General features: G+C 42.1%; 1 protein-coding gene across 1 annotated transcript in view; it reads left to right on the top strand.

The window, feature by feature from the left end:
* The window catches only part of SLC27A2 (solute carrier family 27 member 2), a 29209-nt gene extending 16679 nt beyond the window's left edge, over positions 1-12530 (top strand). The window contains 5 exon segments of the mRNA XM_038419354.2: positions 391-481; positions 2590-2788; positions 3869-3966; positions 9812-9942; positions 11701-12530. Coding sequence (XP_038275282.2) covers positions 391-481; positions 2590-2788; positions 3869-3966; positions 9812-9942; positions 11701-11877 — 696 coding nt within the window. The 3' untranslated portion in view covers positions 11878-12530.
* The last annotated feature ends 1565 nt before the right edge of the window (positions 12531-14095 follow it).

The raw sequence follows: 14095 nt of genomic DNA, 5'->3' as shown, positions 1-14095 counted from the left end.
GCTGCAGGACTATAAAATTGCAGTGTAGGTGCTTGGGCTGGAGCCTGGGCTCTTGGATCCCACGAGCGGGGAGAGGTCCCAGAGAGGCTGGACTCTAGCCTGAGCCTGAATCCAAACATCTTCACTGCAGTTTTATAGCCCCACAGCCTGAGCCCTGCAAGCCCAAGTCAGCTGACCCGGACCAGCCACAGGTGTTTTATTGCAATGTAAACATGCCCCGGGAGCCCCATACAGCTGCCAGATTTTCAGACAGAAGAGCATTTGGACACTGAACATGTCAGAAATATTATGAAGTTAGCACCTTTTAAAGCAATACTTCAATATGTAGAATATATTGAAAATTCAATTCAAGGTATTCACGTGTATGTATATTTTGTAAATTTTCACTAGAAAATTATACGCTATGAACTGATTAGATACGACGTAGAGAAAGATGAACCAGTCCGAGATGAAAATGGATATTGCATAAAAGTTCCCAAAGGTACCAATGTTTACTCCTTAAAAAAATAAATCATAAAAAAATTTAATTCTTTAAAATCACAAATTAACCTCTCTATGCCCATTTTAATGGGAAAGGTCATTTAGGACAGTTGTTGGGTAATCTCTAGCTTTTAAACACAAACAGGAAAATTTGTTGCTAAGGGAATGAGATCTGCTATGCAGCTTTAAGGAAAGACAAGGGATAATGCCTGATCAAATAAATATTACATGTTGTTTTAATAATTCTATCTGCCTTTAGTATGTTTGCAGTCTCTTTTAGTTGAGGGTGCTTTTACCTTTGAGCTAATATCTTTTCATAGTACGGACCTTGGCCTTCAACTTGAGCCATCTTGTTTTTGTCTGATAAATTTACTTAAATTTACTTCTGCCACCAAAAGAAGCATTTTCAAAATTATTGTATGGTAAAATCTGTGCCCCAGTAGATTAAACTTTCATCGTTTTTAATAGAAAATGCAACTATGAAAGTGAGGCAACTACTTTGATACTTTACATGTGTTAGGCATTTTCACATGGAGGATGATTTTATAACTGGAATGTACAATTCTGAGTTCAAACTGAACACTCCATACAGCTGTTGATTTCACATACAGGATTCAGGCAATTATATTTTTTTCAGCTTCATCTCCCTGTCGGTCCTTTTCAGTCTCACACATGGAGCTGCTCAAAAATTCAGTGCTGAGGCCAGATTCTCCTTTCATTTACACTAACGCAACTCCACTGAAGTCAGCAGAATTGCACTGATATATCTGAGAACGGGATTTGGCCTCTGGACTACAAAAATGCCAGATACATATTTGGGTGAGGGAGGAATGTGAAAAGGCTGGGAGGTGGAACAGAAATGCATGCTCCCGCTGTATGTATGGGGGCAGCTCCTCCACCAGTGTAAATTGGCATATGCCACTGAAGTCAATGGGGCAATGACAATTTACACTAGCTGAGGACCTGCCTCATGGTGTGTCTCCTCCTCCCTCCTCCAACCACAACACCATATCACGGACTGGCAGGAAGGAGAGAGTGCACATGCCTGGTATTGTGTGTAAATGTTTACATCAGGGGAGGCTGGGGTTTTAGCCATTGAGCTGGGGGATGTTTCTGGCATTTGGTTATGAACGATTATAAGATGCTAGAGAAAAACTCTGTATCCATAAAATGGATAAACATGAAATCTCCACCAAATCCCAAGCCAGAGGGCAGGATAGAGAAGGCTGCCAAGTGTGCAGCTGCAATTTATTTTGTACACAGTATGGGTAACTTTCGCTCCAGAGCACAGCACCCACACAAGGCCCTATCTTCCTGCTGAATGTGGATGAATTTCACCTTGCATATTGACATAGGTACAATACCGCCTCCTTCCAAACGTCACACTCCCACCCCTCAGGAAAAGTCACTTCATAACTATAGCTTCTCCTGGTCTAGAGAGCAACATACTGTAGCTGTGGATGCTCTAAGCAGCTTTTTTTAATGCATTCTGCATTCACAGTGCATGGGCTGAGTCCTAATATGCATTCTCCCCTCACAACTGGTTCTTTGTGCTGCTTGTGGGATGGCTGAGAGGTGAACAATCCCTGAAGCATCCAGTACAGCATGGAAGTAACCTGGCTTGTAGGGAACTGGAGTACAAGTGGCCCGCTTCAGAGGATGCTAATGGAGTAATCCTGCTTATCCCCAGGTGGGATCAAGCCCTATGTAGGCTGAGATTTTCAAAGCTGCCTAGGGAATCTAGACACCCAGTTTCAATGAATTTTAATGGAAATTGGGCGTCCAAAGTCTTAAGAGGCTTTGCAAATCTCAGCCTAAATCTTCAATGACTCTGTGCTCCTGTCCGCTAGCGTACAGAGTGGTAGTATCGTATAACTTGTAATATCCACTGTATTTGTGAGAGCCCATGGTATTGAAAGGATGAGACTGAGCCCTTAACTTAGAGTTACATGGCTAATTTTAAGGGCAGGTGATTATGAAAGAAGCGTAAAATGATTCTATGACATCTACAAACATCATCACTACTATTATATCATTTAAAATCATGTATATAGTGTCATTACATGGTGGTTTGCAAATACATGACAAGACGTTTTTTCCCCTTCATAGGTGAAGCAGGGCTGTTGATCTGCAAAATCACACAATTTTCTCCTTTTAGTGGCTATGCAGGAGCAAAAAGCCAGACAGAGAAGAAAAAACTAACAAACGTCTTCCAGAAAGGGGATTTATATTTTAATAGTGGTGACCTTTTAATGGTTGACCAGGACAATTTCATCTACTTTCATGACAGAGTCGGAGATACATTCCGGTTAGTTTATTAAGATACTTAAGACTGAAGAAAATGTTAATTCATTCTCAGTTCCTTCTGACTCCTTGTCCAGCGTCTCTCAATGATTGATGAAGAGCACTCACTTGTCTCACTTCAAAGTGAGAAAAATGAGGACCCTACATCACTTACTTCCTTTTCCTGAAGCTCAAATGAGGATTCCAGTTAACTGCCCGAGTTATCTGTCACATCTTTCTCAAAAACCTGCCTCCAAAAAGGGAGATTAGATGCAAGCTGCTAATTGGCAAGATTGCCAAAAGCTTTTTTGAGCTACATAATAGCTTCTTTAAGGAAAACTGGTACCCTGCCTTCCTAAAGTTTGTGTAGGGAGTCTCTACCTACAACAAGCTTAATGGGTTCTAAGTGCCTTCACCATCTAGAGAGGACGTGGGTCTAGCTCAGATTGTAGCTGGAACTTCCCCAACATGTCCAGCAATTTGGAACTCAAGCCTTCAACAGGCCCTGTTGTGTCAACATGGAGGCAGACAGCTCCATTTGGATTCAAGAGATTTCATCCTCAAAGTAACATAAAAATCTCGACAGCGAGACTCATCTCTACTATCAGGTAAGGGCAGCTCAGCTTGACCATGCTGTCCACCACCAGCACCAGGAATGGTTCTATAGCATGATACTGCCCAGGTGCCATGGTGGAAGTAAAATATCTTTCCTTCACCATCTGCATAACTACAGCAGAAGACTTCAAAATATCTGTATGTTTCAATCTGTTGGACTCAGCCTGGGACTCCCCTCTCTCACTGTAAGCCACCGAGACCCAAAATAATAGAGCTAGGGAGAGGGTGTTTAGGGCCCACAATATTGACAATTGAGAAAACAAAATCAGAAGGCAATACACTGGGTTACCAGTAGAACAAGAGTCCTTCCTTGAACTCTCTGGAACCTCACAGGTTCCACGTACCCCAACAAGTCGGGCATTAAAACAGGTCCCTCGTGCCAATAGGAATGTGCACCCAGATCCCAAAGTGAAAGTGCAATGGTAAGCCTATGACAAAGTTGTTGTTGATCAGAAATGATGAAACCTGCTCACTACTGTATGTTTTCCAGATGGAAAGGGGAAAATGTGGCCACTACTGAAGTTGCAGATATTTTCGGATTGATCGACTTTGTCCAAGAAGTTAATGTGTATGGAGTGCCTGTGCCAGGTATAAATGAATCATTTGAAAATCTGGTAATGCAAGATCTCTTTTCTTTTTTTTTTTTTTTTTTTTTTAAACAGAGTACCATAATTTCATCACATACTAAGTGAACTGTACAAAAAGGCTCTCTCTCTTTTGGCTTCTCTATTCTTTGTGTGCTGCATCTAGTAAGCTCAGTCATTTATGTGTGTACAATGTCTATTAGCTGCAGAGCCTTAGCAAAAACTTCCTTTTTAATCTAGTATTGGGCAAGGGTTAAGGGTTAAGTAGGAGAGGATTTGAGATTTAGAAACTTCATTAGAAGATAACTAGCCATTATGTTTTATAGCAGGGATTGGCAACCGTTGGCACATGGCCCGCCAGGGGGCTTACCCTGGTGGGAGGCATGCCAAAGGTTGCCGATCCTTGTTTTATAGCTACCAGATTTGCACTTACTGTAGAATGAGAGAGGGAAAATACTGTGAAAAGAAATTTTGGGGAAAAGGAAGAAGAAAGTAGTTTGGGAAATTGGGTTTCCTCCCACCTCTCTTCAATGAGCTGAATCCCCAAAAGCAGTTCTAATCACTTGTACAGTCTCTTTTGTACCACATGCACAATTCTCTACTCCCCAGATAATCGGATGGTCCTCAGAATACTAAATAAAGTCCCTCACCCCCATTTAATCTGTATCATGGCAATTATCATTATGTACGTTGAAGAGCATTGAAAGAGGGTCAGATTCTCAGGTGTGGCAGATTAACCTTAGTTGACCCAAGGGGTCAGAGTATGTAGCATTACACCACCTTTCTGTCTCCTTTATCTTGGAACTGCCAGGGGCCCAAATGTCCCCCTCAGCAAGTTAGAGCAGCCCCAAGGCGGTTCTAGTTTGTTCCTGTGGCTGACAGATCCCAAAGAGCCACTCCACAGACCAGGATCATTGGAGCACACTGCATTCCATCAAATGCCCCCTATGCCTCAGAGGGTGAAGAATTGCCGAGGATCTGGCCCAGTGTGTTTGGCGCTGTACAGAGCACAGATGAAGATGATGTCCCTAGCCATATGGGTTTGTAATCTAATAACTGAGTAGAACAGAAACTTTTCAGATACCCTCACATGCCATGCAATGTTGCTTACCTGATTTGCACACCTCTCCCCGTATGTCAGGTCTTGTTGCAAAGGGCTTTATGATGGCGGATCCCAGCATGATCCATGTTGGGGGATCACAATGAAACTTTGGGGGACCCTAAAGCAAACAAAGAGAAGGTCAGTTTAGAATCAGTTACATGGTGAATGTTCTCTAACTTGTCTTACATTTACTACTTGCAGTTTTTGTGCTCCTGTAAAGGGGTGGGGGTAGCCTTAGGCTTGGGCCCATATTTGCTTTTGGTGATATATAACGAAAGCACAAAAAGGTTTTTCAGAAAGAGCTTTTTTTCCTGCTTTGAAATTCAGGCCCTATCTAGCCTAGAATACATTATGATGTGTGTAGCTTCAATGGCTAATTAATGCTTTGGAATTAGGAAGTCTTTGTTAAAGATTTCACACCCCCATCTATTTCTTGAAAGTGTGAGAACTCCCAATACAGTCTCTGACACATCCAGTAATTCCTCTGGCCAAAACAGGGCTCACCATAGTGGACATTCCTGATGTTTCCAAGATTCAAACAAACAAAAAAAAAAAAACAGCAAAACCCCTTAAGCCCAACTACCACTGTTTCAGGCCATCTGTATTTATCCAAAAGAAACCATAAAAGGACAAAGAACCAAGATTTCTTTGCATATCACTATTAACTAAAGCAAAATTAGGGTTTGTCTCTTTAAATCATCATCTTTGTTTGCACCTGCCTTTGAGATAGAGATAAACACACAATTGCCACAGGAGAGATTGCACAAGCCAGGTTACCATGTGAATAGTCTAGAGTTCCTTAGCCTCTTCTCAGATTACATTGTAGGAGATGAGGGAAATATAGCCTAATTCCCACTGAACTTGTAAAACCAGCTAGAAGAGTTGTTCCTATCCAATTACTGACCGGCCTCACAGGAAAGCAATAGTAATTGTTCAAAACAGTTCTGTTCTTACCATACAGCATTATACAGTTATTGATTTTTTTGCACGTAAACTTGTTTTTATATGGTACAAATAATATTTCTATTTCAGTCTCTTAATGCACCAGGAGTTAACCACACAAAATAAAATACACAAGCTCAGGGAAGAGCTAACTAATACAGTGTGTTCGGATACAAAAATATAGAGCCCCAAACCAGACCTTTCACTAACATGAGAAAACAAATCTGAATGCCAGGTGGCTTCTTTGAGCAGGTGATCTGGAAAGAGGAAGAGAAACATGCTTATGATTATGATGGGTTTTTTTTTTTTCCACCAAATGCATCCGATGAAGTGAGCTGTAGCTCACGAAAGCTTATGCTCTAATAAATTTGTTAGTCTCTAAGGTGCCACGGGTACTCCTTTTCTTTTTGCGAATACAGACTAACACGGCTGCTACTCTGAAACCTATGCTTATGATGGTGGCTATAGGGGAACTATATGCCCATTGCTCTCAATAAACTCCCATCTTTTTCTTTTGCTTTGCACTGCCTTTAGCTGCCACTTTCCCTTTTTGTCCGGATAATGGGACCTCTGCACAGCCCTATGTCAAGAATTAACATGACTGCCAGCTGCAAAGCCTTTTGTGAGGATATTAGCTTTGTCTTCATGTGGTTCCATTTGTTTGTGGAAATGTCTTTGTCCTTTTTATAGTGCTGCAAAGCCACTAAAGAAAACCTATAATAGATGTATGCTCGGGGGGGTGGGGGGGTGGTATTTATGGGACTGTAGTATTGCTAGGGCTGGCATGTGTTTGTGTTCCTGGGTGATAGAAATACCATGAAAAGACCAGCTCCTTATGCTGTTTTGTCCCCCTCCCTCTCCCCCCCCCCCCCCCCCCCGCCTTCAATCAATATCTCAGGTAAGAAAACACCAAGAATTTAACAGATAAATGCAAAGTAATGCAAATTGGAAAACATAACCCTAATTATACATATAAAATGATGGGTTCTAAATTAGCTGTTACCACTCAAGAAAGAGATTTTGGAGTCATTGTGAATAGTTCTCTGAAAACATCCACTCAATGTGCAGCGGCAGCTAAAAAAGCAAACAGAATATTGGGAGTCACCAAGAAAGGGATAGATAATAGGACATAAAATATCATGTTGCCTCTATATAAATCCATGGTACACCCACACCTTGAATACTGCATGCAGATGTGGTCGCCCCATCTCAAAAAAGATGTATTGGAATTGGAAAAGGTTCAGAAAATGGCAACAAAAATGATTAGGGGTATAGAACAGCTTCTGTATGAGGAGAGAGTAATAAAACTGGGACTTTTCAGCTTGGAAAAGAGGCGACTAAGGGGGGATATGATAGAGGTCTATAAAATCATGAGTGGTATAGAGAAAGTAAATAAGGAAGTGTTATTTACTCCTTTTCATAATACAAGAACAAGAGGCCACCAAATTAAAGTAATAGGTAGCAGGTTTAAAACAAACACAAGAAAGTATTTTTTCACACAACACACTGTCAACCTCTGGAACTCCTTGCCAGAGGGTGTTGTGAAGACCAATACTATGACAGGGTTAAAAAGGGAGCTAGATAGATTCATGAAAGATAGGTCCATCAATTACTATTAGCCAGGATGGGCAGGAATGATGTCCCTAGCCTCTGTTTGCCAGAAGCTGGGATTGGGTGACAGGGCATGGATCATTTGATGATAACCTGTCTGTTCGTTCCCTTTGGGGCACCTGCCATTGACCACTGTCAGAGGACAGGATACTGGGCTTGATGGACCTTTAGTCTGACCCAGTATAGCCGTTCTTATACAAATACCCAGTTATTTGGATTCCTGCAGAACTCAAATGCACAGCCCTGTTAGATGGTGATAAATGAGGAGAGACTGGATTTTATTCCTCTCCATCCTCACCCTCAGATAGATGAGTTTGAGCAAAAAATCCAGAAGGACTGTCCAGAATTACAGTATTTCTTGTTGACAGCCGCTAGACACCAGATAGTCCCATGCTGTTTTGTCTCTTTTTCATTTGTGGATTAGCTTGCTATTTATCAGCAGCTTGCAGAACTGAATCATGTTTAAAGTGACACTTTGCTTAAATTTTATCTTGCAAAGTAATTCATGAATTATGGGCCATATTTACCACTTGGTTACCCTGGTGTAAATCTAGACATTGATTTACACTGGTGTAGCAGATAGTAGAATAGGGTACTAAATTCCTTTTTAAACAATAAGGGCCAGATTTTAGAGTGTTTGGTGCTCTTGGTTGACACCAGACTTTCAAAAGGGCTCAGCTGCCACTTTGGGATCCAATAGAAGGCAGATTTTCAAAAACACTCATCACCCAGCAGTTCCCATTGTGATGCTTATGGTCAGATTGTCAAAGGAACTCAGTACCTGACATGCTGAATTATTTTAAAAATCTGGACACATGTTTTGGTGCTTAAATGGGAATTGAATTCTCTGATCTTGAAAAAGGCTGGCTCTAAATACCTATTAACAACAAAATAGGATTTGAGGGAAAGATTCAGCTGTGGAAAAAATAGGTTAGTATGAAATCCAAAAAGAATTGGGTGTCAAACCAGTGTAACTCTCACGCAATTTGACCTAAACTCTACAGTAGAATGTAAACACAGACTTTTGTGGTAGTTGCAGGTGTCAGGACCTGCCAGAGTTTGGCCTACTGTAAGCAGTGCATGAGAAAAATCAGGTCTAGCAGGTTCTCTATTCTTTTAGGGATTAAAATTAATTCCATAATGTCCCCGTTTGAAAATCCATTTAGTCACAAAATGACTGTAGGAATTTATTTAAAAATATTAGGTCTGATGTTCTCCTATTGAAACCATTCTGTCCCCTCCTTCCCTGTCCTAGTTGTTAAAGTATTTGCTGTATATTAAATATCCTGAGTGATTTTTTTGAAGGGCTAGGGAGGAGGCTATTGAAGGATTGCAGAGAAGGAAGGAGAGGAAGTCCCAGCTCCTGACTGTATCTGCACAGAACTCTTGGTGGATGGGGGCAGAAAAACACTGGAGATTTGTGGATCTGTAACAGTTCCACATTAAAATCCATTGTGTACATTCCTGAACCATTTATGCCAGAAATACCAGACCTGATGAACGTAACGGCCATATTGGGTCAGACCATTCGTCCATCTAGCCCAGTATCCTGTCTTCAGACAGTGACCAATGCCAGGTGCCCTAGAGGGAAAGAACAGAACAGTCAAACATCAAGTGAGCCAACTCCTGTCACCCATTCCCAGCTTCTGGCAAACAGAGGATGGATGGATTTAAATGAGACCTGATCCATGCTCAGTCGCCTGGTCCCTTTTTTTTTTTTTTCAGCAATTTACAGTAGAGTTCATATTTCTGCTACTTAAGGATCAAATTCACCCCTGTGCATAAAACTCATGTGAAGCTCTCTGCACAACTTAACCCCAGTGTTAAAAGTCAAGTTCTGAGATTTCACTCAGTCCCAGCCGAGTGCAATTTCTGCCTAAGGGTTAAAGTGGTGTGGGGATCCTGCATAGGGTTGGGTTTTACCTAGAGTGACCAGATGTCCCATTTTTAAAGGTACAGTCCTGTTTTGGGGGACTTTTTCTTGTATAGGCGCCTGTTACCCCACACCTCCTGTCCCTTTTTTTCCCCACAGTTGCTATCTGGTCACTCTAGTTTTACCTCAGTTCTATAAATGTATTGTTCCCATCATTAGAGATCTTTAAATAATGAAATCGCTGAGAAACATAAGTGTTGGCATTTATACAACAGGAATTTAGATATCAACCATTATTTTTGCCTATATCTGTTCCTCTAGGTCATGAAGGCAGAATAGGAATGGCATCCATTCGACTAAAGGAGGGCTGTGAATTTAATGGGGAGCAGATATACAGACACGTTGTAGACTACCTGCCGAATTATGCAAGACCTTACTTTGTAAGGATTCAGGTAAGGCAGCCTTCCTACATGTCTCCTGCCTCACTGCAAAAAAGAGGACACTAGTCTGTCTTCTCCCTTGTTTCCATGAGGATCGCAGTCACTTATAATTATGCTGGCAGCACTCTAGGGTCCTCTTTCTTCCCTCGCTTACACTTGTTTTACACCACGGAGAGAGGAGAATCAGGCCCATGATGTTTTCATTCTGCCTGGAACCAAAAACCTGGGTAACCATATGAGAAGGCAGGATGCCTGTCATGTGTCTGAATGTATCATGCATGTCCCTATGAACCAGAAAGATCTCTTGGTGGAAATATACAGACTTTCTCTTATATACCCTTAACACGGCGAAGGGAGCCAAGTTTCAAACTTAGACTGTGCTGGTCGGCAAACTGCTCTTGCAGACATAGGGCTCCACCCACCTGGAGCACTCTGCAGGCTAGGGGCCATGACATGTCTAGATTTCAATACACTGATGAACAAACAACCTCAGCCCTCCTTGTCTATATTATTCATGTGGAAATGTTTAAGCTAAACTGAGGAAGCCAATCCTGAGGGCAATTTGATTGTATGTATCTATTTATTACAAATAAAAGAATTCTCCTCAAGAAGACCATGTACTTACTGGGATGGTTCATCAGAAGAAACACAGAGATATTAACATCCCAAACTATTTAATCCAGCCTCTGTCTTTGGGTAGCTATTCAAATAATCACGAGGCAAACTATACTGTGCTTTACCATCCACAACGCAACCCCTTGAGTCTTACATAACTCCTGTAAAGATTTCCCTCTCCTTCCTTTTCTGAGCGAAATCCTGCCCTTTTCATACCCCACCTCTCAAACTCAGAACAGTGTCCAACTGGTCCTAACTGCACCAGGCCTCATTGGGAAGCCAGCAGATTTGTTTTAGCTTCCCCGCTCTCCAGGAAGGATTCCCTTGGAGCCAACCTTCTGTTGGCTTCACTCTCGTTCCTGGAGGCCACTTTGTGCTGTAGCCCAGATGGTTAAGATCTTGGGATGGGGGATGTTATGGCTACAAGGCACCCTTTGTGGCCTGAAAGAAGCTATAGACCCTATCATACTGTTTAATAGACATTAGTAAGGCACTGATTCAGCAAAGCATTTAAGCACATGCTTAAATTTAAGGCTTAACTTTAAGCACATGCTTAAATGCTTTGCTAGATCAGGCCCTGAAGCAATTGTCTCTCATTATGTTACAAATGGAACATGCATGAGTATGCTCACAGGAGTCTCCTGGCCTCGTTGCTGAAGGCCATAGAGATCTGTTCAGGATGTGGGGCAGTGCAGAAGGCCTTATGTGGCATTTGGCTGCTGTGGCCCCAAACATTTCCAAGGTCCAGAACCAGGATTATGTCCCACATGCTGAAACCTGCAGAAATAATTCTTGGGTAAATTTAGGTACTTATGCATTTTTGTTAGCTTGTCTCTGACTCCTAGCTATGAGGCTACAGAGCTGCATCAAATCTGAGTCCCACATCTCAAATATATTAACTGTCTACACCACTAGAGATAGGATTTACATTTTTCTTCATGTTTCAGAGGGGTAGCCGTTTTAGTCTGTACTAACAAATTTGTTAGTCTCTAAGGTGCCACAAGTACTCCTCACTCATTTTTCTTCATGTAACTATTGCACTTGGAGAAAATGCAAGACAGTTTTCTTCTGAATGGTTTGACTTTTCCAGCTTTAAAAATAGTACCCACTGTTGGTTGCTTGTCAATGTCAGAGAATCCTTTTTGTTTTTTCTAGGATGCTATTGAGATCACAGCAACTTTTAAACACTGTAAAGTGCAATTAGTGAAGGAGGGCTTCAACCCAGCAGTCATCAGGGATGGCCTGTATTTCCTGGATGACAAAGAAAAGACGTACGTGCCGATGACGCAAGACATTTGTAGCGCTATAAATAACAATAGCCTAAAACTATAAGTGTGTCCAAAAAAATCACTGTTCTAGAATATTCAGTTTTCAAAACATTATTGAATCCAAAAAGCCATTTCGGTGAGTTGATCAATGTTACCAAGTGCCTGTATCCAAAATTCTGTGTGATGGAGATGTTTCAATAGTGACAGGAGCTACATAAAACTACTTTTCTTTCTCCCTGTGGTCTGTGTGTTAACCTTCTAACTCCCCAACTTCACTCAGGACACACAACAACTCTGCCTCCACTTACCTCTCAGCCTGGCTGCTCCTTCCTCTTCCCCTCTCGAACCCAAAACTGTCCACTCCCATCACCATATTGCTCCCTACCTCCACTGGTTTTTCTGTGCCTCTCTCACACTGGCCCTTGTGCCTTGAACAGCCTCCATGACCCAGCGCACCATCATTCCTGTTCTTGTGCGTAATCTTGTGCTCAAAGGCTTTCCTGAGTTAGGGCCTCAAAATGGGACAGGAGAGGAAATTCAGAATTAGCAAGACACATACACTGCTTATTAGGCAAATCACAGTCAACTTGTGCTCTGACTTGTGTTATTACATATGTAGATTGTAAGCTCTTTTGGAGCGGGGACCTGTCTTCGATTGTCATATACTTTCGTGAATGACTCTGTGGTGCCGTATAAATAATAAATCAGAATGCTGTATTTTTTGTGGTTTGTGTGTCCAAACACCACCCAATCTCTGCAGATAAAAACACAGAGAACTGGGTCCCTTGTTAGGCTTTTTGCCAATACATTGAAGTCATTGTAAATCATTATATGACTCCAGGTAATTCACATTCAGGATTTTAGTTCTGAAGCAGTTAAAGTTATGTGTTACCTGTGATCCACTCCACATTTTTAACTGATTTCATCTGGAGTGAAGAGCGGGCCACACGCAACCTGTGTACACACAAAAGTCATACTGGTTTAACTATACCACTAACTAAAGTAGTATAACCTTCCCCCGCCCCCGAGTATGGCAGCAGTTATACCAGAATAGCTTATTCCAGTACAGGAAGGGGAATAAGCTATACCAACGTAAGGCACCTTTATACCAGTATAACTGTGTCTACATTAAGCTGTTTACTGGTATGACAGTATCAGTAGAAAAGAAAAAAAAAAATCACACCCCTAACCAACATTATAGAGTTACACAAAGTGTGTGTGGATCAGGCCTAAGATTACTATCTTATCTGCTCTCAGAACCTTGGATTAGATGGTTTCAATCATTTTTCTCCATTGTAGCAGAGGTGTTCTTGCTTTAAAGTATTTTTAATGCGCCAAATAATAAATGTTCTTAAAAGCACTGATTTTTATAATAATTCACAAGAATTTTCCTTGCCAGAGTTACAGTGGAGCATCTATAGGGCTGTGTGGCAGGCTAGGGTCTGCATAATGAAATGTGTTCTTAGGATGGGTTTAGGTTCTGCTAGGGTTAAAAAGCCAGACAAACAGTATGAGAGAAATACGGGACAAGATTAATAGGCCAAACTCTGCCCTTGTTTATATCTGTACAGCCCAATTTACCCCCGGGGGAGTTTGACCCCACTGGTGCTGCATGTGGGTAACTCAGGCAAAATTTGGTGTTACTGACCAGAGCTGGTGCTAGCTCAATGGGAGCCCTTAGGCAGGAATATTTTTGCCCCAACCCTGCCCCCCACATACAACACAAACAAATAATTAATAGGGAGCTGCTTGGGGCCCTAAGCAATTACTTAGTCTGCTTATTCCTAGAGCCCTGTGCAGAAACAAATTTGTATCTGCATTTGGGCCGCACTCCGCAAAAACAATCCATGGATATCCACAGCCGGATGCAGATATCTGCAGATATAAACCGGATATCCATGGATTGGCAGGGTTCTACTTATGCCTCGCGCTGGCTCTGTTACTGAGCCAGAGTCCCTGCCTAGGTTGTGCTGGCACATGTTCCAGGTGCCAGCAGTGGTACATTTGCCTGGAGCAGGGTTTGCAATGGTGTAGGCTGCCCACCACCCCCACTACCCTGAGGGCCTATAACTGATTGAATAGATATGCAGGCAGGGCTCCTGCAAAGCCCTCCCTGACTTGAAGCTGCCTTCGTCTGGCAGCCCCTCCTGGGAAGGGCAGCATGAGTGAACTCCTCCCTCTGGCACAGTGTGGAGGAGCTGTTAGATCCCCCACTCCCACAGGGATGAATCAGTCCCAATAACGTTTTAATCAAAATCAAGCCACTAGAATAAATGGTCCAA

Source organism: Dermochelys coriacea, chromosome 10, assembly GCF_009764565.3.
Source record: "Dermochelys coriacea isolate rDerCor1 chromosome 10, rDerCor1.pri.v4, whole genome shotgun sequence".
NCBI lineage: Eukaryota > Metazoa > Chordata > Testudines > Dermochelyidae > Dermochelys > Dermochelys coriacea.
The sequence above is the reverse complement of the archived record's forward strand: the minus strand, read 5'-3'. Positions and strand labels throughout refer to the sequence as shown.